The sequence below is a fragment of the Meleagris gallopavo genome, chromosome 9 (assembly GCF_905368555.1).
Source record: "Meleagris gallopavo chromosome 9, MGAL_WU_HG_1.1, whole genome shotgun sequence".
Taxonomy (NCBI): domain Eukaryota; kingdom Metazoa; phylum Chordata; class Aves; order Galliformes; family Phasianidae; genus Meleagris; species Meleagris gallopavo.
The window spans coordinates 1,157,349-1,177,736 of record NC_139412.1 but is presented as its reverse complement, the minus strand read 5'-3'; the positions used below and the strand labels follow the sequence as shown (position 1 = coordinate 1,177,736).

General features: G+C 59.5%; 3 protein-coding genes across 7 annotated transcripts; 2 read left to right on the top strand and 1 right to left on the bottom strand.

The window, feature by feature from the left end:
- Positions 1-287: 287 nt before the first annotated feature.
- LOC100540799 (phosphatidylinositol 3,4,5-trisphosphate 5-phosphatase 2-like) lies at positions 288-9,313 on the top strand. Its single transcript, XM_019618123.3, has 27 exons — positions 288-442; positions 592-970; positions 1,737-1,800; positions 2,197-2,335; positions 2,411-2,555; positions 2,794-2,934; positions 3,039-3,126; positions 3,340-3,426; positions 3,654-3,758; positions 3,847-3,961; positions 4,110-4,216; positions 4,480-4,582; positions 4,913-5,109; positions 5,186-5,303; positions 5,384-5,480; positions 5,611-5,749; positions 5,820-5,919; positions 6,208-6,296; positions 6,495-6,576; positions 6,659-6,748; positions 6,820-6,936; positions 7,025-7,113; positions 7,242-7,329; positions 7,397-7,552; positions 7,627-7,699; positions 7,777-8,215; positions 8,415-9,313. The coding sequence occupies exons 2-27, from the start codon at positions 834-836 to the stop codon at positions 8,628-8,630; spliced, it is 3,321 nt and encodes a 1,106-aa protein (XP_019473668.2). The 5' UTR covers positions 288-442; positions 592-833; the 3' UTR covers positions 8,631-9,313.
- Positions 9,314-9,858: 545 nt separating this feature from the next.
- Positions 9,859-14,468, top strand: P2RY4 (pyrimidinergic receptor P2Y4). Of its 3 annotated transcripts, none has more exons than XM_010715101.3 (2): positions 9,859-10,008; positions 12,868-14,468. In XM_010715101.3, exons 1-2 carry the CDS (start codon positions 9,980-9,982, stop codon positions 14,006-14,008), a joined length of 1,170 nt encoding a protein of 389 aa, XP_010713403.2. In that variant the 5' UTR covers positions 9,859-9,979; the 3' UTR covers positions 14,009-14,468.
- Positions 13,056-19,032, bottom strand: LOC100540643 (diacylglycerol O-acyltransferase 2-like). 3 transcript variants are annotated; one of them, XM_085230582.1, is made up of 10 exons: positions 18,759-19,032; positions 17,505-17,633; positions 17,334-17,441; positions 17,063-17,133; positions 16,644-16,848; positions 15,813-15,987; positions 15,515-15,717; positions 15,277-15,391; position 14,269; positions 13,056-13,097 (listed from the first exon to the last, which is right to left on the bottom strand). In XM_085230582.1, the coding sequence occupies exons 1-10, from the start codon at positions 18,796-18,798 to the stop codon at positions 13,056-13,058; spliced, it is 1,089 nt and encodes a 362-aa protein (XP_085086708.1). In that variant the 5' UTR covers positions 18,799-19,032. The 3 variants fall into 3 exon arrangements, with proteins under 3 accessions (XP_085086708.1, XP_010713402.3, XP_010713401.2); XM_010715100.3 differs by lacking the exons at positions 13,056-13,097; position 14,269 and having other exon boundaries at positions 14,930-15,391; positions 17,531-17,633; positions 18,759-19,025; XM_010715099.4 differs by lacking the exons at positions 13,056-13,097; position 14,269 and having other exon boundaries at positions 14,930-15,391; positions 18,759-19,024.
- Positions 19,033-20,388: the final 1,356 nt, after the last annotated feature.

Genomic DNA, 20,388 nt, shown 5'->3' with positions numbered 1-20,388 from the left:
TTCTCACCCACCCAATGCCCACAGCATCACCATCTCTGCATGGCTGGAGCTCAGCCCCACACTGCAGCCGTACCCCCGTGCGCAGGCATCCCCATCACTGCCAGCCCCGGCACAGCACAGTGATGCCATGCAGCTCTCCATCCCCTCCGCTGGGTACGACTGTGGGGTGGGGCTCTGGGCTTGCATGGCAGCAGGGTGGTGGTCCTTGGGCAGCCCCCATTGCGCTCAGGGCCCTGCATCGCTGCCGGCTTCCTCCTGCCAGCAGGGCTGGAGTGGGAGGAGGAGCGAGGAGGCTGTCCCAGACGTGGAGTGAGCAGAGCGTAAAGGAGGAAGAGTGTGGGCAGGCGCAGCAGTGCAGAGCAGGGACGGTGAGAAGTGGGCCTGGCTGCAGAGGACGGGCGGTGGGGGCACAGGGTGTGCAGTGCCATGTCTGCAAGAGAGGGTGAGTACCTCTGGTGACATACGGGGTTCCACATGCCACCGGGATGTCCGTGTGGCCTTATGCTCACAGTGCAGCAGGGCAGGATGCTGGTGGGGTGATGCTGCCGCGCGTCCCTGATCTGCCCCTCTCTGCTCCCCTTCACTCTGCAGGCTGCAGCCACCCATGATGAGGAGCACCGGGACCCCCAGCTTCACCCCACAGCCTCCCCTGACCCACTCCTGCTGCACTGCCCAGCTGGGGGGATCAGTGCAGGGCGCTCTATGAGCAAGAGCTGCACATCGCCCATCGGGACCCACAGCCTCCGAGCCCCCACCTTCCCCATCCTCGGCAGTCAGCCCATGTGGGGTGGGGAACACAACGCAGTGCAGCTGACATTGTGTCACCCACGAGGATGGCAGCAGCAAGCTGGTACCACCGGAACATCAGCAGGGTGATGGCCGAGGAGCTGCTGGCCAAGGCTGGGCGAGACGGCTGCTTCCTGGTGCGGGACAGTGAGTCCATCGCAGGGGCGTACGCCCTGTGCCTCCTGTGAGTTCTGCCTTGTTTCTGCTCGTGGTTTCTTTCTTGTCCCCAGTCCCTGCAGCAGGGTGAGGGGATGGAACAGAGCGACAGCAAGGCAGGGTTGGGGCTGCAAATCATTTGACAGCAAAAAGGATGTGTGCAGGGTGCAGCCACCACTTCTGCTTTGCTCGGCTCTCGGTGATGGGACTTTTTCGGTGATGCCCAGCTCAGTCTGGGGTGGGGTCTCTGCACAGCTCCCACCCACATCCATGGGGCAGCATGCTGTGCCCTGTGGTGCTGCCCAGATTCAGGTGCATCTGGATGCTTGCCTGGCCCCTGCGTGGGGTGGAGGAAGCGGCCAGCACAGCTCTCTCTGTGTGAATACAAACATCCCCTCTGCGTCCAGCCTCTGGCGCGCCAGCATCCGGACCACAGTGCCTGCTATTAATTTCTCAGCTGCCAGTTTGAGCAGCCCCAGCACTTAAACCACTGCTGCTGGCAGAGGCACAGGGTTGGGGCTGAGGTGGACCTCCACGACAACTGAGGGACATACTGCACAGATGTGTTGGAAATGCACAGACAGTGCTTCTGCAGTTTTGGAAGGATGCCCCCCAGTTCCCTGTGGCTTTCCTGGCCAGGTGCATGGTGCAAATGGCAAACACATGGTGCTGGGGAGCATGGGACATGGGGCACCCTGGGGCGGACACCAGGTGACAGCTTCATTACTTGAAGCAGGAGCTCAGTTCCTCTACCTGCAAAGAGCACAGGGTGCAGATGCTCTGCTCTCCTGTAGGTTCCAGCGGCACGTCCACACCTACCGCATCCTGCCCGACGATGAGGGGCTGCTCTCCGTCCAGGTGAGTGCAGGGAGCAGTGCACAGGGAAGGGGGCATTCACCCCACCTCCAACTTCTGCACAGCACACAGCGAGGTGCAGCCTGCAGCTTCCCGCACGTGGCGAGCGGTGTGGTTTGCTTTTTGCATAAGTGCAGCAGCACAGGATGTGCGAGCTTTGCACCGACCCTTTCTGCAGCGCAGCCGCCTGGGAACGGTGCCACTTGGGTAGCCCCATGGCCACCCACTGCTGCCACACCTGGGAGAGGCTTTGTGAAAATGCTGTCTCCTCTCTGTCACTATCCCTGCTGTGAGAGCGTGCAGCGCATCCCCCATTGCCCACCCCAGCCATGAACCTGGCTGGAGGCATCTGGCTTGTGAATGCGGTACATGGTGGCCACCATCCCCTCTGCCCCCCAGACCATACAGGGTATCCAGGCCAAGTACTTCCGCAGCCTCCCTGAGCTGATCAGCGCCTACCAGCAGCCCAACAATGGGTTGGCGACACCGCTGCTCTACCCTGTGCACCAGCTCCGGGAAGCAGCTGATGAGGACTCTGGTGAGGGCATGGGGGCAAAGGGTTGGGGCTGCCGGCAGAGAGGTGATGGCGCTGAGCTGGGATCTGTGCCTGCAGATGGGGAAGATGGAAGAAGTGGCCATGTTGGCAGCATGGTGCCCACCAGGGTTAATGAGGAGAGCACAGGGCCTGGTGCTCCTCCCCCCCGTCCCCACATCTCACAGCAGCTGCAGCTGAGGCTTCAGGAGCAGATCCACAGCAGGTAATGCGCTCCTTGGGGCACCGGGGTGGGCACAACACAGCAGGATGGAGGTGGCACATCCCAAAAACACAAGACCAAGAGGATGCTCTTAAGGGTGGCTGCCTACATCTAGCCCTGCTCATGTTGGAGCTGGAGTGGGGCACAAGATGCTTTTCCCTGTGGTTTGCAAATCCCGAGCTGAGGCTGGCAGCTCTCCAAGCCTGGGTACCTCCGCTCCCAGCCACTGCCCCCCTTACAGCCCGTCCAGTGACTTCATGGGCTTCATGGCTGACTACCTGACACAGCACCTACCACTGGACCTGGCTGCACTGCGCAGTGGGCACCCGCAGCTGCGCCATCTCAGTGCTGCTCTCGTCACCGCCTGCCGGGAGCTGCACAGGTGAGTGGCACGGAGATGGCAGGAGGAGGGCAGGGCTGAGGGGCCTCCTGCTTGTCCCTCTCCCTGTGCATCTCCAGCTCTCATGCTCCTCTGTTGCTCTGCAGTGAGATTGACTTCACGCTGGCAGGGCTGGAGACCCTGGCCAGAGTGTTCGAGCCCCCCGTGTCCCCACGCAGCCCGGCCAGAGAGCAGGTGAGCCCTGAGGGCTCATCCCACTCCAGGGGTATGGGTGGTTTTGGTCTGAGGGTGCTGCAAGCCTTGTGGTGCTCTCTGAGCACAAAGGAGGGGATGAGGTCCCCGCTGGGGACAAGGGGTTGTGTGCTCCCAGTGCAGGAGGAGGCAGCAGGTCCCTCCCAGCCCTGGGCACATCCTGAGCACAACATCAGCACCAGTCCTCTTCTCCAGGTTTTCCCGGCCAGCAATCCTGACCTGGAGCTGCTCCTCAGCAAGATCTCAGCTGTCAACCACCTGCTCTCATCCCTGGAGAAGAAGGTGCCCACATGCTGCCAGCTCCTTGCTGTGCCTGGCCAACTCATCAGCTAATTAATCCCTCCAGCACATTGCTGCTCAGCTGCACAGCCATGCACCCCTGGCCTTTCCCCGTGCTTAGGGCCCCTTACCTCATGCTCCCAGTGACAGCATCTCCCCAGTCTGGGTACCTCAGCCACCCCCAGGCTGTCACCCACCATGTCCCCATCTCTCGCTCCTCCTGCTGGCAGGTGCTGATGTCACTGCAGGACATGGTGTCACGGCACAACCTGGCACTGCCCAGCCCTGCAGCCCTGCCTCCAGACACCAAGCCCATGGCCACGCAGTGCTTCGAGGTGAGGATAGGGGACACAGTGTGGCCCTGGTGTCTTTGTCACCCGTGGGTGGGGGCTGACCCAGGAACCCCCCCTGTCCATGCCGCAGGTGAAGGTGGGCAAGTCACAGCGCGCAGCCCTGACAGTGGATGTGGAGGAGGGCACAGTGAGCATCACCAAGAGGGGCAGTGGGTCCCCAGAGGAGGTCATCCCGCAGGACAAAAGTAAGGGGATGCTGGCCCCCAGTTCTCTGCATGAGGCATTTGCAGGGCTGGGCCTGACTCCATGGGATGGGCTGCATGCCGAGCTCTGTCCCATGCCATGTGCTGTCGGACAGGATGTCCCCCTGTACCTCTCATGCCCCACGTTCAGTCCTGCAGCTGATCAAGTACCAGAGCGTGCAGAGCAAGGTGAGGCTGGTGTACAATCGTGACCTGCAGAGGAGCCTGAGCAAGGACTTCATCTTTCCCAGTGCAAAGGTGAGCATTGCAGGTGGCTTTGTGGGGGGATGTCCTCCAGCCTCTCTCCCCCCATCTCCTCAGAGAGGCTGTTTTGGGAACACAGAGCCGTTGTTTAGCCATGCAGGGAATAGGTGCTCTTCAGGTCAAGGCCAGCCCTCAGCTCTGGTACCTGGATGCTGTTGTCCCCCTGATCCTGTCTGTTTTTGAGGCTTCTGTGCTCTCTTATACCTGGGTCCAGCCCCTGAGCCCTGCATGCCCTGAGCTCCCTGTGTTGCCACCAGAAACGAGAAGCCTTCTGCCAGCTGCTGCAGCTGATGAAGATCCAACACTCCAACCTGGATGAACCTGACCTCATCTCGGTTTATGTCGGGACGTGGAACATGGGTAAGTGACCTGGATGCGGTCATGTCATCCTGGGGGATCTTCAGAGCCCACTGCAAACCTGGGACAGTTGGGAAAGGTCTGCAGGGAGCTGCCTTAGGACAGGCGAGGTGTGAACTGCTCCTCAGTGGGAGGGAGAGGCTGTAGAAGATCCCATCGTGGCCATTTGGGGTTTGGAGTTTGCCTGCCCCATTGCTGTTGGAGACATGAATACCTGGAGGGCTTCGCAGGTCTGAGATGGGCATGGATGGACCACGGTGTGATGCTTCCCATCCCCAGCAGGTACTGGGGTGGAGGAGGGTGCGAGGCAGTCACTTGCTGTCCCCATCCCAGGCAGCACACCACCACCCCGCTCCCTCGCCTCCTGGCTGACCTCGAGAGGTCTGGGACACACTCAGGACGAGACCACTGCCTGCATCCCACACGACATCTACGTCATCGGCACACAGGAGAACTCTCTGGGTGACCGCGAGTGGGTCGAGTTCCTGCGCGCGTCCCTGAAGACGCTGATGGGCATCGACTACCGAGTGGTAATGACCAACTTCTGGGGATGCTTTGTCTTCCTGCAATGTGGGTGGTGGGCGGGCTGACTGCTCCGTCCCGCAGGTGGCCCTGCAGTGCCTCTGGAGCATCAAGATGGTGGTGCTGGTGAAGCCAGAGCACGAGCGGCGCATCAGCCACGTCCACACCTCCAGCGTCAAAACAGGGATTGCCAACACTCTGGGTAGGGAAGAGATGGGGATACTGAGCTGGGGGGGCTGCCCCACGGCACCTCCATGCCCCCTGAGCTCGGTGTCCCCACAGGGAACAAGGGGGCTGTGGGTGTCTCCTTTCTTTTCAATGGGACTTCCTTCGGTTTTGTCAACTGCCATTTGGCCTCAGGCAGCGAGAAGACCCACAGGTGATAGGGACACCGTGGGGTGGGCTGGTGTGGGGTTACCCCATCCCCCTCCCGCCTCAGGGGCGAGGAGTGGCTCCACGATACCCCACAGTGGTTGACACGTGGCTGCCGTCCCCTCCGCACGGCACAGGCGGAACCAGAACTACAGTGACATCCTGCGCTTGCTGGCACTGGGCGACAAACGGCTCAGCGCCTTCGACCTCACGCTGCGCTTCACCCACCTCTTCTGGTTTGGGGACCTCAACTACCGCCTGGACATGGATGTGCAGGTGTGCGTCCATGGGGAGCTGGGCTCAGGGTGTCAGCATCAGTGCTCACTGCTCCTCCTGTCCTGCTCAGGACGTCCTGACCCATGTCACTAAGAAGGAGTTTGACATCCTCCTAGCCATGGACCAACTCAACCTGGAGCGGGAGAAGAACAAGGTGTTCCTGCAGTTCTGTGAGTGTGGGGCTGCTAAGCTGCTTGCTGCCTTCCTAGTGGCACCCAGGGACGTCCAGCTCTCTGCCAGTGCCACCTCCAGCACTGTGTCCCTGCACGGCTCTGTGCGAGGTGCCAAAAACCTGGGGAAAGTCATGCGCATCATGAGCCCCTCCTGGGCAGTGTCCCCACAGCTGGGAGCATGTGGGCATGGGGAAACTCAAGGCCTGACCCCATAGGAGCAGTTTGCACCTCTGGGGGACAGTTGGAGATGCTGGTCTCACGTCACCCTTGTGTCTCGGTTCCCAGGTGAGGGTGACATCTCCTTCCCACCCACCTACCGGTATGAGCGGGGCTCCCGGGACAACTACATTTGGCAGAAGTTCAAGACCACAGGGGTGAGTTCCTACATCAATGGGATGTGGAGACAGATGGGGGATGGGGACAGTGGGACAGATGGTGCTAGACAGGGTGCTCAGCCTTCCCCTGGGGGGAGGTGAAGCTTTAGGGCCACTCTTTACATTTTCTTGGTGGTGAGGAAGAAAGCATCCTGACCCTAAGAGGACACCTATAGTGGTCGCTTTTCTCCTTCCTAGATGAGGATCAGTGTCCCCTCGTGGTGTGACCGCATCCTCTGGAAGTCTCTCCCAGAGACCCACCTGGTCTGCAGCTCCTATGGTGAGTGGCACCTGGGGATGGGGCTGAGCTGGGTGCAGTCCCACGGCTCTGGCAGCCCACCAGCTGCCTCTCCCCATGCCAGGCTGCACTGATGACATCGTCACCAGTGATCACTCGCCCGTCTTTGCCACCTTTGAGGTGGGTGTGACGTCGCAGTTTGTGCCTAAGAAGGGTAAGGACAAGGGCACGGGGTCTGTCCCCCACTGGGACTCGGCCCCTATTGAGAACCCCCATGTCCTGCAGCTCCTGGCACTGGCCCTGAGCCCCTGGCCTGCATCGAGTGGGACAGCATCGAGGTGATCGTCAAAACTGCCAGCCGCAGCAAGTGCTACATCGAGTTCCACTCCTACTGCCTGGAGGGTGAGGTGCCCTGCGGCTGCAGTGCTGGGCAGGGGGGGTCGGTGCCTGGCGTGGGGCTGGAGCTGACTCCATGGCTCTGACCTGGCAGAGGCACAGCGCAGCGGGGAGAACGCCTCGCAGAACTGCGACGTCCCCGGCTTCCTCAGGATGTGCTGGTCAGCAAAGCAGCTGCCCGTGGTACGCACAGCGGGGAGGGCTCAGCATCCTCCTGCCTCCTCGTTCCCATCCCTCCCATCCTGCATGGTGTGATCACCCCCCGAGGACAGAGACACTCCTTACCACCCTGCCCCTCTCACTTCGTGCAGCTGAACCCCATCCTGCCCGACCTGGAGTACCTGGGTGACCAGCACCTGCTCCTCAGCATCAAGGGCGTGGAGAGCTGCGAGTCGTACGGTGCGCACGGGATGGGGACACGGGCAGGGTGCTGCTGGGTGTGGGGCTCACCGTGCTTCATGTGCAGGCGAATGCTGCATCGCGATGCGATCGATGATCGGCAGCACGGCCCAGCAGTTTGAGACCTTCCTCTTCCACCACGGTGAGGAGACGGGCTCCATGCGGGGCTGGATGAAGGTCCGCGTCCCCAAGGACAGGCGCAGCACCCGCGAGAGGCTCTATGGTAAGGTGCCACCGTGCCACCCCACTGCTGCCATGCGCCCACGTGGGGAGAAGTGACACTTCTGTGCTCTGCAGAGTGGATCAGCTTTGAGGAGGAGGAGGATGCTCCAGCAGAGGACTCCCCGCTGTGCCCCAAGCCGCTCCTCAGGTACCCCCTCAGGCTGGGGTCCATCCTCGTGCCCCATCCCCAGGTGATGCTGAGCCTGGTGATGCTGTGCCCTGCAGGAGCCGTCCTCGCAGCCTCCCAGAGGCGAACAGCAGCTACACCAACCCGGCCTACTTCATCTTTGAGGGACTGCCTGCCACGTGGGCGTTGGGTGCTGACACACAGGAAGACAGCCCCGTGAGGGGTCCCCCCCGGACACGGAGCCCTTTGCCCTCACCCTGCAGGTCCCTGCTGAGCCCTCCTGGTGTGGGCAGGCAGAAGCGCCCCAAATCGGCCATCCTGGTGAGGGATGTGCCAGAGAGGGGCGACTGCTCTCTGACAGTGCTGCACATGGCCACCTACCTGAGCCAGCTGGACCGCATGGTCCCCAGGGGTGAAGGGGATGACCACCAAATGCTGCTGCACCAGAGCCACGGTGCCCCTCAGCCACCCCCACCGCGCTGCCAGCGGGTGCCGGGGCATGGGATGAGCGCTTACCAGCATGGCCACCGCAGAGAGGTACAACCATGGGATTTGCTTTTGGCTGAGGGGCCACCCCCAGAAGCAGGGTGCTCTCCCTTTGGAGAGCCACCAATGGGGCATGGACGGCTGGAGGGGTGGCAGTGCTGGGGTGCACAGTTCATGCAGGGTGGGGACACAAAGGTGGGCGTTTCTGCTGTCACAAGGCTGAAGCCTTCCCTTGTTTTTCTTTCCCCAGAGGTGCTGTGACAGGTCCTGCAGCGCTGGCGCTGGGCCAGGCCATGTTGGAGTGCAGCAGCGTGAGGAGGGGCTGTGTGCACATGGCTGGGACAGCACTGAAGTCTTCAGGTACCCCCCAGCCCTGGAGCTGACAGCAGCAGGCATGGAGCAGGGCAGCACTGCTGTCCCCAGGGTCCCCAGTAGAGCCCTGCGCCTGGGAGAGGATGAGAGGTGAACCCCCCCCCTCCAGGCAGGGTGCAGGAGGCTGGGGAGACAGACTCAGCGTGCGTCCCCAGATCTTCATGGACACCCAGGGGGTCCCCACTTATTGACAAAAGGGTCTCTTGCTGCATGTGCAGGGATGGCACTGAGCAAGACATGCTGGGAGCTGGGGTGCTCAGCCCTGCACACATCCCTGCACCATGGAAAAGTGCATGGGAGCCCCTTGGGGAGCCGGCAGCACTGAGCCCACCCCAAACCCAACAGCTAAACCTGTGCATGTGGGACTGGAGATGTGCCATAGTTGTTCCCTTGCCAGCACTGTTGGCATCTCATCTGACCATGGCCAGCACCCGGGTGTGGACCTGGCCAAGCAGCGAGTGACTGCTGTGCCTCCACTGGGAAGTCTCAGGAAGTTCCTATGGACGTCAGATGGATGCTCTCGGGGTGTCACCGTATGTCTCCATCGCCCTCCCCAAAGCAATGCAAAGACCATGCTGAGCCCTATGAGCGGGGGGGCACAGGACACGTTGAGGCCCCTCAGGATAAGGGGACCACTGGACGTTTGGACCTCGAGGCCCTGCACACCCTGACGGGCCAAATTCACCAAGGAGCTCTGCAGCAGCTGCTCCTGAGGCTGCGTCCTATGGGGCGCTGTTATCACCCAGAATAAAGGCTGAGGATTTGGAGGACGCTGAAGTGCGCGCGTACACACAGTGAGGACAGACGTCTGTCGGCCAAGCCACGGGGAGCCCCGGCACGCATCTGCGTGCTGCCGAACCGCAGGCTGCTGCTGCTGCTGCCGCCCGCTTTGGAGACACGATGCCCGGGCCGGCCTCAAGGTGGCAGCGGCCGCCTTTCTCCCCAGGAGAGCCTCGCAGGGCTGCGGTACCATCCTGTCCCCCGAAGGAGAGAGGCCGGAGTCCCCAGGGTTGAGGGCGCTTGGTCCCCAAGGGAGAAGAAGGGCCGCGGCCGGTTCCCATCTGCAAGGCGCCGTGATCCCGTGGGTGCGAGCATACGGCACCCGCGGGCAAATGGGACGCGGTGATCCCCAGTAACCGAGAGGGAAACGCACACATCTCGCATCCTGGGGGCTGCATCCAGTCCGAAGGCCGCACGGGCGGGACAGGACGGGAGCGCGGCGGTGCTGAGCCCCGCAGCGGCCCGCGGGGCAGGCAGGGACACCGGCACGGGTAGCGAACCGCGGGTTCCTGCCCCCGCCTCCGCCCACCTCCAGCCCTGCCTCTCCCAGCACTTTGCTCCCAGCGTGGGAGAGCACGAGCAGGCACGACGCGGGCCGGCCCGGCACAGCGGCGTGGCCCTGGGCCCTATGGGGGACAGGTGTTCCGTGGGGGTGCCCCGCAGATGAGAGTCACCCCATCCCTGGAGCGGAGGTGAGGTGGGGGGTCTTGGGGAGGGCAGCAGCTGGGATGGTCCCACTGACGGTACCGTGACTATACAAACTGAGCCAGGCTTGGGGTTTCTGGAGATGCAGCTTTGGCCCTGAGAAGAATGGCAGTGACATCCAGGGGGCTTAGGATTGGGGGGGGAGGGTGGGGTCAGCCCATCCCTAAATCTCTCCTTCCAATCACACCGCTGTGATCCTCTACCACCAAAAACCTTTGTATGTCACGGGGCAGCCACCTCCTCTCCTTCATCTTCCTCTTCAGCCCCCAAACGCCATCTCCTTTGAAGACAAAGCTGGCCCTGGGGCTGCTGCAGCTCTGCTCAGTGCCGCAAACCTGGCGAGGTGGAAGGGCTGGAACAGCCCACTTGAGGACAAAAAGGCTGTCACCTTCATCCTGCTGCCAGCTGGGCAGGCTGCAGTGGGGTACTGCACAGCCCCAGCACCACTGCCAGCCCCAGGAAGGACGGAGCTCGGGCAAGCAAAAGGGAACTCAGAGAATTCAGGTCACGCTCCCCTGGTGCCAGGGCTTTGGCTGGGCTCACCACGTGGCGATTAGGGACAAGGGTCTTCTGCAGGATGTTTTGCACAATTTCCCCTTGTTTTGCAATTTCCAAGGGCTTAAGAGAGAAGAAAAGCCATGTGTTTTCCCGGAGCCCCTTTGGCTCACTCAGCCAAGTTCTCCTCTGCAGTCTATTCCATGCCCCATCTCCAAAGGGCAGCACGTGGTCCAAATACATGCCCTGAGGTTGTCCCCAGCCCCCTTCTGTCTCTGGCCATCATCCCTGTGTGCCACCAGCTGCACCCACAGCAAGGGGAAATCTTAGTCTCACACCACAGCCCTGTGCATCCACAAAAGGGGCAGGGCAGAACTGAGCATCACTTCCCTGGCCCTGCATCATCCTCTGCCAGCTCCCAGCTGGGCTCAGAGCCTCACCGCTGCAGGTGGTCCATCCAGAAAAGTGCACAGAGAAAGCAGTGGCTGGAAGAGCCTCACTGGGGCCGTGCTCGAGGAACACAAAGAGCAGTGACGTGTCCTCAGGGTGGATGGGCGTAAATCAGAGCCCTTTAAACCACTGCCTTTGATCGTGACTAAGATGAGGAAGTAGGAAACCTCGACTGCTGAGATCAAGATTGTCAGATGCCATCTTCTTTTGCATTTCGGTTTGTCAGTGGTTTTCCTGAAGGCAGCTTGCTCAGGAGCAGCCAAATCACGCTGCCGCTTGCAGCCGGCCTCAGGCTTCACCTGTCTTATCAGCTGCCCTCTGCACTGAGCCATCCGGCACCGCATTTTCTTTGTGTGTTTCTTACATCAGATGTTTTTGTTTGTTTTTTTTTAAATTGGACTATTCAGATCATCCTCGTTTGTCAGCAGCTTCGCAGAGATTGGCCGTGGTGGCCGCAACCTGAAGCACCGCTGCTCTTGCAGAGCTTTGTGCTGCACTGCTCTGCCCTCTGCCATCCTCAGAGGGTGGGAGAGGAGAGTGGACCCCCGGTTCCTGCTGCCCCCATTGGCATTCCCAGTCCCTACAAGGAGAGCAGAGTGAGGTCCCGCTGTTAATGTTTGATCAGGGCCTGCCTCTTGCTCTCTGAACTCATCCGGTCATTAAGCCGTTCACAGCAGGAATGGGTGCTGGGTTTGGGCCCAAAGCTGAGCTCAGCCCAGAACTCAAACAAATTGCCGGGCTGCGTGCGGAGCTGGGGGCTGGTCCTGGTGCCATTCGTTAATTTATGATCATCTCTGCAAACAGTGGGGTGTCTCTGCGGGACGATGGCTTAACGGAGCCACGGATGTGTCCTGGGGAGATCCCTGCCAGTGTGCTCACTGCGAAGGAAAGCTGTAAAGGGGCTGGGGGGACAGGAGCGTGGGGTGGCACAGCTTTCTACTCACCCCTCCCGAACCAGCATCCTGCATCACCTCCCTGAGCTGAGCTCTGCTCCGTCCCAGTGCCCACCTGTGGATCAGCACTGCCTTCCGTGAGCCCTTCCCATCACCAGCAGCCTGCGTTGACGGAGGAGGCTTTTAGCACAGCCAACCCCTGCCCAGAGCGGCCGCCCCGTGTCTGCTGGAGCAGCGGGCGCTGAACTTTAGACATCTCCAAAGGCCAGTGCAGCCGTTTTACAGCTTGCCCTCGCTTTTCACCCCCGGGGACCAATTTGCTGGGACGATGAGAATCCCGGTCTTTGATCCGAACAATGCGCAAAGGGGGAAATGTCCCGATGGCTTCAAACTCGCGCTGTGTCGGGCTGGGGTTTGGCACGGGAACAGCTCCTCTCTGTGCAGCTGAATTCATTGCTCTCCTGGGGAGGAGAGCCGGCAGCTGGAGGCCCCTCGCTCCCAGGAATGCTCTCCCAAAGGCTCCTCTAACAGCCCCCCGAGGATTTCTCAGGGCCATCGTACCCCTCCAGACAATCCTTTCTTCTCCTCCTGCCTTTCTTCTGGGGAGGACCCCTCTGGGACTGGCGGCATTGTCACGGTGGTGCCAATTAGGCTGAGCCGGCTTCCAAGAGGCTGCGCTGGCACCGTGCAGGAGCTGCTGTTGCTGATCAAGGTTTCATTGTTTGCCGCGCCGCGGGTCTGCTGGCTGGCCCTGGGCACCCTGCCCGGCTCCACGCGGTGTCACGGCGCGCGGCTCCGAGCTACGATCCGCGGGTGTCACTGGGAGGGCTCCGGAGGGGAGGACGTGTCAAGCCCAAACCCAAGAGCTGAGAAAAAACAGAGAAGCATCAAAGTGGCCGGAGCTCCTGGAGGGGGGGAAAATCTGGCATCTTTGGCCGCCTGCCCCGCTTTGTGCCTGACAATGGTCGAGATCAACAGCTAATGTGTTTTTATTAACTGCTCCCGCAGCTCTGGCTGGGAGAACATGGATGCTCCGGTGAGGATGTTCTCACTTGCCCCGTGGACGCCGACGCCGACCCCCTGGCTGGGAGGGAATACAACCGCTGCTGCAGAGGCAAAGTGCGTCTTCAACGAGGAGTTCAAGTTCATCCTGCTGCCCATCTCCTACGGCATCGTCTTCGTGGTGGGTCTGCCCCTCAACTCCTGGGCCATGTGGATTTTTGTCTCGAGGATGAGGCCTTGGAATGCCACCACTACTTACATGTTCAACCTGGCTATCTCTGACACACTCTATGTCTTCTCCCTCCCAACCCTGGTCTACTATTATGCTGACCGCAACAACTGGCCCTTCGGGAAAGTGTTCTGCAAGATCGTGCGCTTCCTCTTCTACGCCAACCTCTACAGCAGCATCCTCTTCCTGACGTGCATCAGCGTCCACCGCTACATGGGCATCTGCCACCCCATCCGCTCCCTCAAGTGGGTGAAGACCAAACACGCACGACTCATCTGCGTGGGCGTCTGGCTGGTTGTCACCATCTGCCTCATCCCCAACCTCATCTTCGTCACCACCAGCTCCAAGGACAACAGCACCCTTTGCCATGACACCACCAAACCTGAGGAGTTCGACCACTACGTGCACTACAGCTCCTCCATCATGGCGCTCCTCTTCGGTATTCCCTTCCTGGTGATTGTTGTGTGCTACTGCCTGATGGCCAAGAGGCTCTGCAAGCGCAGCTTCCCCAGCCCCAGCCCCCGCGTGCCCTCCTACAAGAAGCGCTCCATCAAGATGATCATCATCGTGCTCACCGTCTTCGCCATTTGCTTTGTGCCCTTCCACATCACCCGGACCCTCTACTACACCTCTCGCTACTTCCAAGCTGATTGTCAGACCCTCAACATCATCAACTTCACTTACAAGATCACGCGACCCCTGGCCAGCATCAACAGCTGCCTGGACCCCATCCTGTACTTCATGGCTGGGGACAAGTACCGGGGACGGCTGCGCCGGGGGGCAGCCCAGCGGCCCCGGCCTGTGCCCACTTCCCTGCTGGCTCTCGTGTCCCCCTCCGTGGACAGCAGTGTAGTTGGCAGTTGCTGCAACAGTGAGAGTCGAGGGATGGGGACAGTGTGGAGCAGAGGTGGACAATGAGAAGTGAAGAAGTGAGACAGCATGGAAGCCCTCGTCCCACAAACCTGTCTGCTGAAGCACTGACCATGGGTCTGAGGGAGGGTGACCATGGGGTGCATCCCAGGTCACTAAGAAAACATTTGTCCCTCCCCAGGCATGCACAGAGTGCTTGACCATAGAGTGCAGTAAACGGACTGACATTAGGGACAGTGGAGGAGCAGCTCTGTGTCAGGTGGTGACACGTGGGGACAACAAAAATGGTCGTGGTCCTGACCAGGGACTCTACTGAGACTTTGTCACTCAGTCCAATGCTGCCAGCACTGAGGTCTCCTGCTGCAGTGCCCGCACTGAACTCAGGGTGGGGACACTTGGGGGATGGGCATGGAGCTACATTTCAGAGATGTCCCCCAAAGCATCCTGGGGGAGGTGATGAGGGGCTGTGCTGCTAATGGACCCCAATAAAGCACCTTCCCCTTCTCCACATGCCAAATTGGTCCTCCCTGTATCAGGAAGAAGAGGGAGGACATATTCGTGGTGAGGGGACAGTAGTGTAGCCCCTTCATACTATGGCATAATGTGGGGCAAGCTTGGGGCCATAGGATGGGGAGGGTGGCACCGGGATGACAAGAGATGGGTGGTGAAGGCCTGCAGGAGAATCTGCCTTTATGGGTGTTTGCTCTCTAAATGTTTACCCAGAGTTATGTTTAACTGAGGATCTGCGTAAAGACAAGCAGCCTGGAGATGCTTATCAGCTGCATCCCGCGTCAGCCCCTAAATGGGGCCGTCCCTGCCCCTCAGTGCACACCCAGCCCACGCCTGGGGAAGGAGATCCCAGAGCGCTGTCAGTGTGTCACCATTACTTGCAGTGCCACCAAACCCCATCCACCCACCCCCACGCTGTGCCTGATCGATCGAGCACCCCAAAGCACACTCAGGACACGGTGAGGGGGTAGAAATTTGTATGAGGTGTCACCCAACAGCCACGTCGAGGCCACTGTCACCGGTTCCCGTGCCTGAGTGTCCCTCCCCAGCCCGGCCTTGGGGATGCAAACCTACGACCTCCCTCCTCTTCCTCACGACACCCCATGCCCTCCCTCTGCTCATGGTCACTGTATGGGGCCATGCCCATCACTGCAATCCTGGGGGTGGTACTTCTGGGGCCTCCACCAGACTTTGGGTGCCAGGAGAGGAAGAGGAGGAGAGGGAGCGGCAGGGCCTCGTCAGCCACACGTCCCCACGCCCATAGCACTCACACGATGCGCAGCTCATCCCCTTCTGACAGCCCATACTTCGTTTTGTTGTCATTGAAGAGCTTGAGCAGGGAGCGCACGTACATGCCGTGGTACAGATCCACCACCTCGCTGCTCGGCTCCTCGATCTTGGGCACCGTCACCGGCTTCCCCACTGCAGGAAGGGAAGCCATCACCTCGGTGGGCACAGGGCAGCACTCAGCTTGGTGGGACGTGAGCTGAGTTCCACCTCCCGGCGTCAAATAGACACCCTCCTCCTCCCCTTGTAGCTGCTCACCCACAGTGGTGATGGGCCGGGCGTAGGGCAGGAAGCCCCGCGAGCGCACCGAGGTGAGGCCACGGCCATAGAAAACGCAGGGAGCAAAACCCATCATCTTCTGGAAGCGCTGCTGCACGGCCCGCATCCAGCTGCCCTCCTCAAACACCACCTGGCGGAACAGCTCGTTCTCTCCAAAGGAGAAGGAGGGCACGAGGAAGGCGCTGCGGGGGGCACACGGTGGCATTGAGGGGGTGTGCTGGGACCCACGTGCCTCTCACCTGGTGCCCTCCTGCCCTTCCCCGCGTCCCACACTCACCCATGCTGCAGGGCCATGCGGACGAAGCCTTTACGGTTCTTCAGGATGAGCGTGGTGACGCCGGGGCTGCAGGAGAGGGACTCAGCTGCTCCACCAATGACGATGGCCACGGCGTTGCCGGTGCCGTTCTTGGAGAGCAGGTGGCTGATGGCACGGCGTGTCACTGGGCACAGGCCTATGGCAGGAGAAACAGTCTGTGGGGTAGGGGGGAAACTGCAAAGGACCCCACTAGGGATCGTGTCTGGAGGGGACAGAACAGGGGGACAGCAGGGCTGCAGGTGGGATGCGAGCACAGTGCACACAGAGTGAAGGAGTGCATATAGTGCAAAAAAGGTGTGCATGGGGTGCAGGCAGGGTGTGCATGGGTGCAAGCAAGACACGTAGGGGGTCAAAAGAGCGCAAAAATCTGGGCACGGGTGCAAGCAGGGTGTGCAGAGCATGCAAACAAGGTGCCCACAGGTGTGCACAGGGTGTGCATAAGGTGCAGACAGCACAGATCAGGAGCACACAGGATGCAAGCAGGATGTAAGCAAGGTGTGCAGATGGTGCAAACAACACAAGAGGAGGTAAGCATAGGATGCACACAGGTGCAATCAGAATGCATCCAAGACGTCAGGGGATGTAAACACTGCAAAAAAGATATGTGCAGGATGCAAACAAGGTGTGCAAAGGTTGCAGGCAAAGTGTGCACAGATGCAGGCAGTCTCAGCCCGTGCCCTGCCTGCTCCTTGGGAGCACAGCCACTGGGCACAGCTGGGACCAGTTGTCATGGCTGGAAGAAGGGAGGCAGGCACCGGACCCCCACCCCCACCCCCACCCCATCCCACTCACCCCCACTCATGAGGTACTCCCTGAAGAGGGGCAGGCGGAAGTTGCCAGCCAGTGTGGTGAGGAAGGGCCGGATGCCTGGGAAGAGCTCAGAGAAGCCAGTGGAGCCGGTGATGAAGTTGCAGAAGGCGCCAACACAGAGGATGCCGTGGGGGTGGGAACCAATGATGTAGTTGTGGCCGGGGGAAAGGTCGTGTGTCTTCACCAACTGCAGGGACAGAGGGCTGTGGGCACAGAGGGGACTGACAGTGCTCTGTGGTAGCAGTGTGTGCTGCAGGCAAGGGCTTGGGGACACCTAGAATAACAGCACTGCTCCCATCTGGTTCATAGCAATGGGAACTGCTTGGAGAGCACGGCAGATCCTTTGGGATGGTGCCACAGCTATTTGTATTATCACCCCCACACCATACCCCGCTCCTCACCTTCACAGGAAAATAATCCCGAAAATGCCTCCACACAGACCACCTCCTCAAGCACGGCAGCCTCCTGCCACCTGCAAGTGGGACAGGAATGGGGTCAGGAGAGATCATCCCAGCAGACAGAGGGCTGTATCCCTCTTGCTGCCATTTGTAGGTAGGAGGAGGAAGATGTGGCATTGCTCTGGGCAAACCCAGAGAAATGGAGTGTCCATAGGGTGCCCCATCCCATCCCATCCCATCCCATCCCATCCCACCCCATCCCATCCCATCCCACCTTTCTCTGGTGTGTCCCAGTCAAAGATGACCCAGGCCAGGTAGAGAGCAGAGATGGGCCAGAAGCGGGTGAACACCAGGTAGAGGAGCAGCACCAGGGTGACGGGACCTGTGGGATGGGGTGGGTGAGTGAGCGCACGCCCGGCCCTACAGCCCCCATGGCCCCACTCACCCAGCAGCAGGAAGCTGAGCACCCACTGGAGCACGGCGAGGAGCTGCAGCCAGGCACGGACATCCCTCTGTGAGGGCCATGGCACGGCCAGCAGTGTGCGCAGGGCGGCATGGAGGCTGGCACGGCTGCCTGCGGGGACACAGACACGGTGGGCTCGGCGTTCCCTTCCACAGAGCCACCACCAAGGTAGGAGTGGCCCTGTTTGGCTGATGCTGGGACGTGGGGTGGATGGGCTGGGGATGCTCGATGTCTGCCCCCCCGGCAGTGCCAAGGACAGCGGTAGGGGTGGATGCCCCCATTGTCCCTGAAGGGACAGTCTGGTCCCGCTCCCCACTGCTGGATCTGGTGAACCATTAACCACCCCGGACAGTGCCAGGATCCAAATTCCACAAGTAGCCCCATCCCTCCTCCCCAAAACGGGCCTGAGCCATCGGCCAAAGGTCTGAGACGCAGCAGGGCCTGTGAAAACAACCTGAAATCTGCAGTGAGAGAGATGTGCAGGGGAAGAGGGGATAGAGCTGTGCCCATTGAGGACCAGCAGCAGTCCCGGGGGGAGCTCAGCTCTTCCCATCTCAATCCAATCAAGAACAGCGCAATTGGGAAGAACGGAGCAACAGGGAAAAACAGAGTGCTGGAACCACCCTGGCAGAAGGATTCTGCCCCCTCACCCCCTCAGTGCTGTCCCCATTCCAAACACCCCCCTGCTATGCCACATTCCCAGAAATCCTCCAGCCCCGTGGCTCTCAGCTTTCCCAATGCCTGCTGACTTTTCCAGCGAAGACACACAGCACATCTGTGCCTACCCCAAAGTTGCTTTTTTTAGCTCTTTTTACAGCCCCTCGAGCACTCCGTTGGTTTCCAGACTGCACAATGAAAACCATCAGCAGAGCAATGGGCGATGCCCAGTGCTGTGCCCACACTGCTCCCCAGTCGTGGTGGGAGCCTCCCCTGAGGAGCTCAGCCTCCACAGCTCCGGGCAGCGCGGAGATGAGAGCAGAACTGGCATCACTTTGCAGCATCTCACAGGAGGAGCGTTTCCTAATGCCTGGTCAGCATTAACTTAAGAAATCCCATTCCTGTTGAGCAACTTTATGTTTTCCTCTGGTGCCGCTAACCCCAAATTGTTCCCAACACCTCCCTTTCCCCTGAGCAGTCTTAAAGCAAACAGACAATAAGTGACAGCAAACGCTAATTGCCCGAGCCCATACAGCGCTGGAGCGTTAGGAACCATTCAAACATTTGGATATTCCTTACCACTCAGATTTTGGGAACAGGCTGCAATGATTGTTTTCATGGTGGCTGGAAGCTCTGCTTTGGAGCCCGGCTCAGCAGGTTAAAAGGCAGGTTTGGAAATCCTGGGCGGCGATTGATCGCTCAGCCAGCCTCGGTGACCGCCCCGGCCGATGCGAGGGGGACGTGTGGAGAGGAGCAGGGCCAAGATGGGTGCTGGAGCTCCTTGGGAGAAGTCACACAGTGACAACTCCTCCTCGTCAGCACCGGTGGCCGTTGCCCCCCAGGAATGGCACTGTGGTTATTTCACAACCCGCTGTCCTGCTCCGCCGGTGCGATGCCCTCAAGAGCCGCCTGAAAACATCACCCTGATGCTCGGTGGGGTGGGATGCAGCTTGGTGAGCTGGTTGTCAGCCACAGCCACATGGTTCCCTCCTCAGCAAACCAGGAGGATGGCCAGGGTGGTGCCTGGCATCCAGACTTCTTCCACCAGAAGCCTTCATGCTGGCATGTAGTCTTGGCTTGCTAAAGGACAGGTGTAGAAGACCAAAAAGACTGGGTGTAACTTAACAGAATAAAAATGGGAAAGGTTCCCTTCCAAATGCATGAAGAAAGGAGGAAATAAAAGCAGCATGGAAGCAGCCCAGAGAGAAGGCTCCAGGCCAGCAGTGGAAGGGACAGAAAACCTGCAGGACCTCATCCAGTGGAGCCATGTCTTCCCAGAAGGACTTGCCACGAGCAGCAGGCTGACAGCAACATAGGAAAAGAGTTCATATTCAAGATTGCACACATTGTTAAAGCAAAAAAAAAAAAAAAAAAAAAGTTTTGGAAGGTACAGAACTCACAGAAATCCACAATCTGATCTGGTAAATCATAGAAAAAAAATACCTGGAAAAAGAGGGAACTGCATCCATTGCAGACTACATGCAGCTCCACAGCATACACTGCCAAGAGGTGCTGAGATTGCAGTCTGAGTAATTGCACAGCCCAGCTGGCTGCTCAGGTGTGCCATGAATCATCCTCATAAGAAGAAATAAGAGCTGAATTCTTCTAAAATCCCATTGTTCCTAAAGGTGAGGGAGCAGCCTGCTGATGAAGCCTCTGCTGAGGCCAAGTAAAAGATTTGGGAAACGTGCTATCACACAAGCAGCAAAGGTACTTCGGTTTTTGGTTTGTTTGTGGTTTTGTTTTGTTTTTTTTTAAATCCTGACATTTGTAGCATACTTTGCATTTTTAACAGGTTTAGAACAACCTTGGTGGCAGCTGCTGGCCCGCAGCTGGCAAGGCCAGAGCTCCCACTAGCTTGCTTTATAGAGGAATCCAGATCCTTCAGGGCTATTCTGTAAGGATATTTCACAGCATGCTGACCACCAACGCATTACTCCTCTGCATATGGTACTGCTTTGTCCCAGCACTGGCCTTGGCAAAGCTCCACTACAGAGTCCCGAGTACGTACACCATACATACATATGCACAGACTCCACGTTACACAAAGCAAAAGGACAAATGTTCATATTAAGGCATTTGTACCATGCGTAGTACCAGCACTTCACCACATTGCCCTCAGAACACCTGATCTATTTAACATACAAAAAACCCACACATCAGCCTGTCCACCTGGGGAGGAACAGAGTGATGAGGCAGTGGAAAGGGC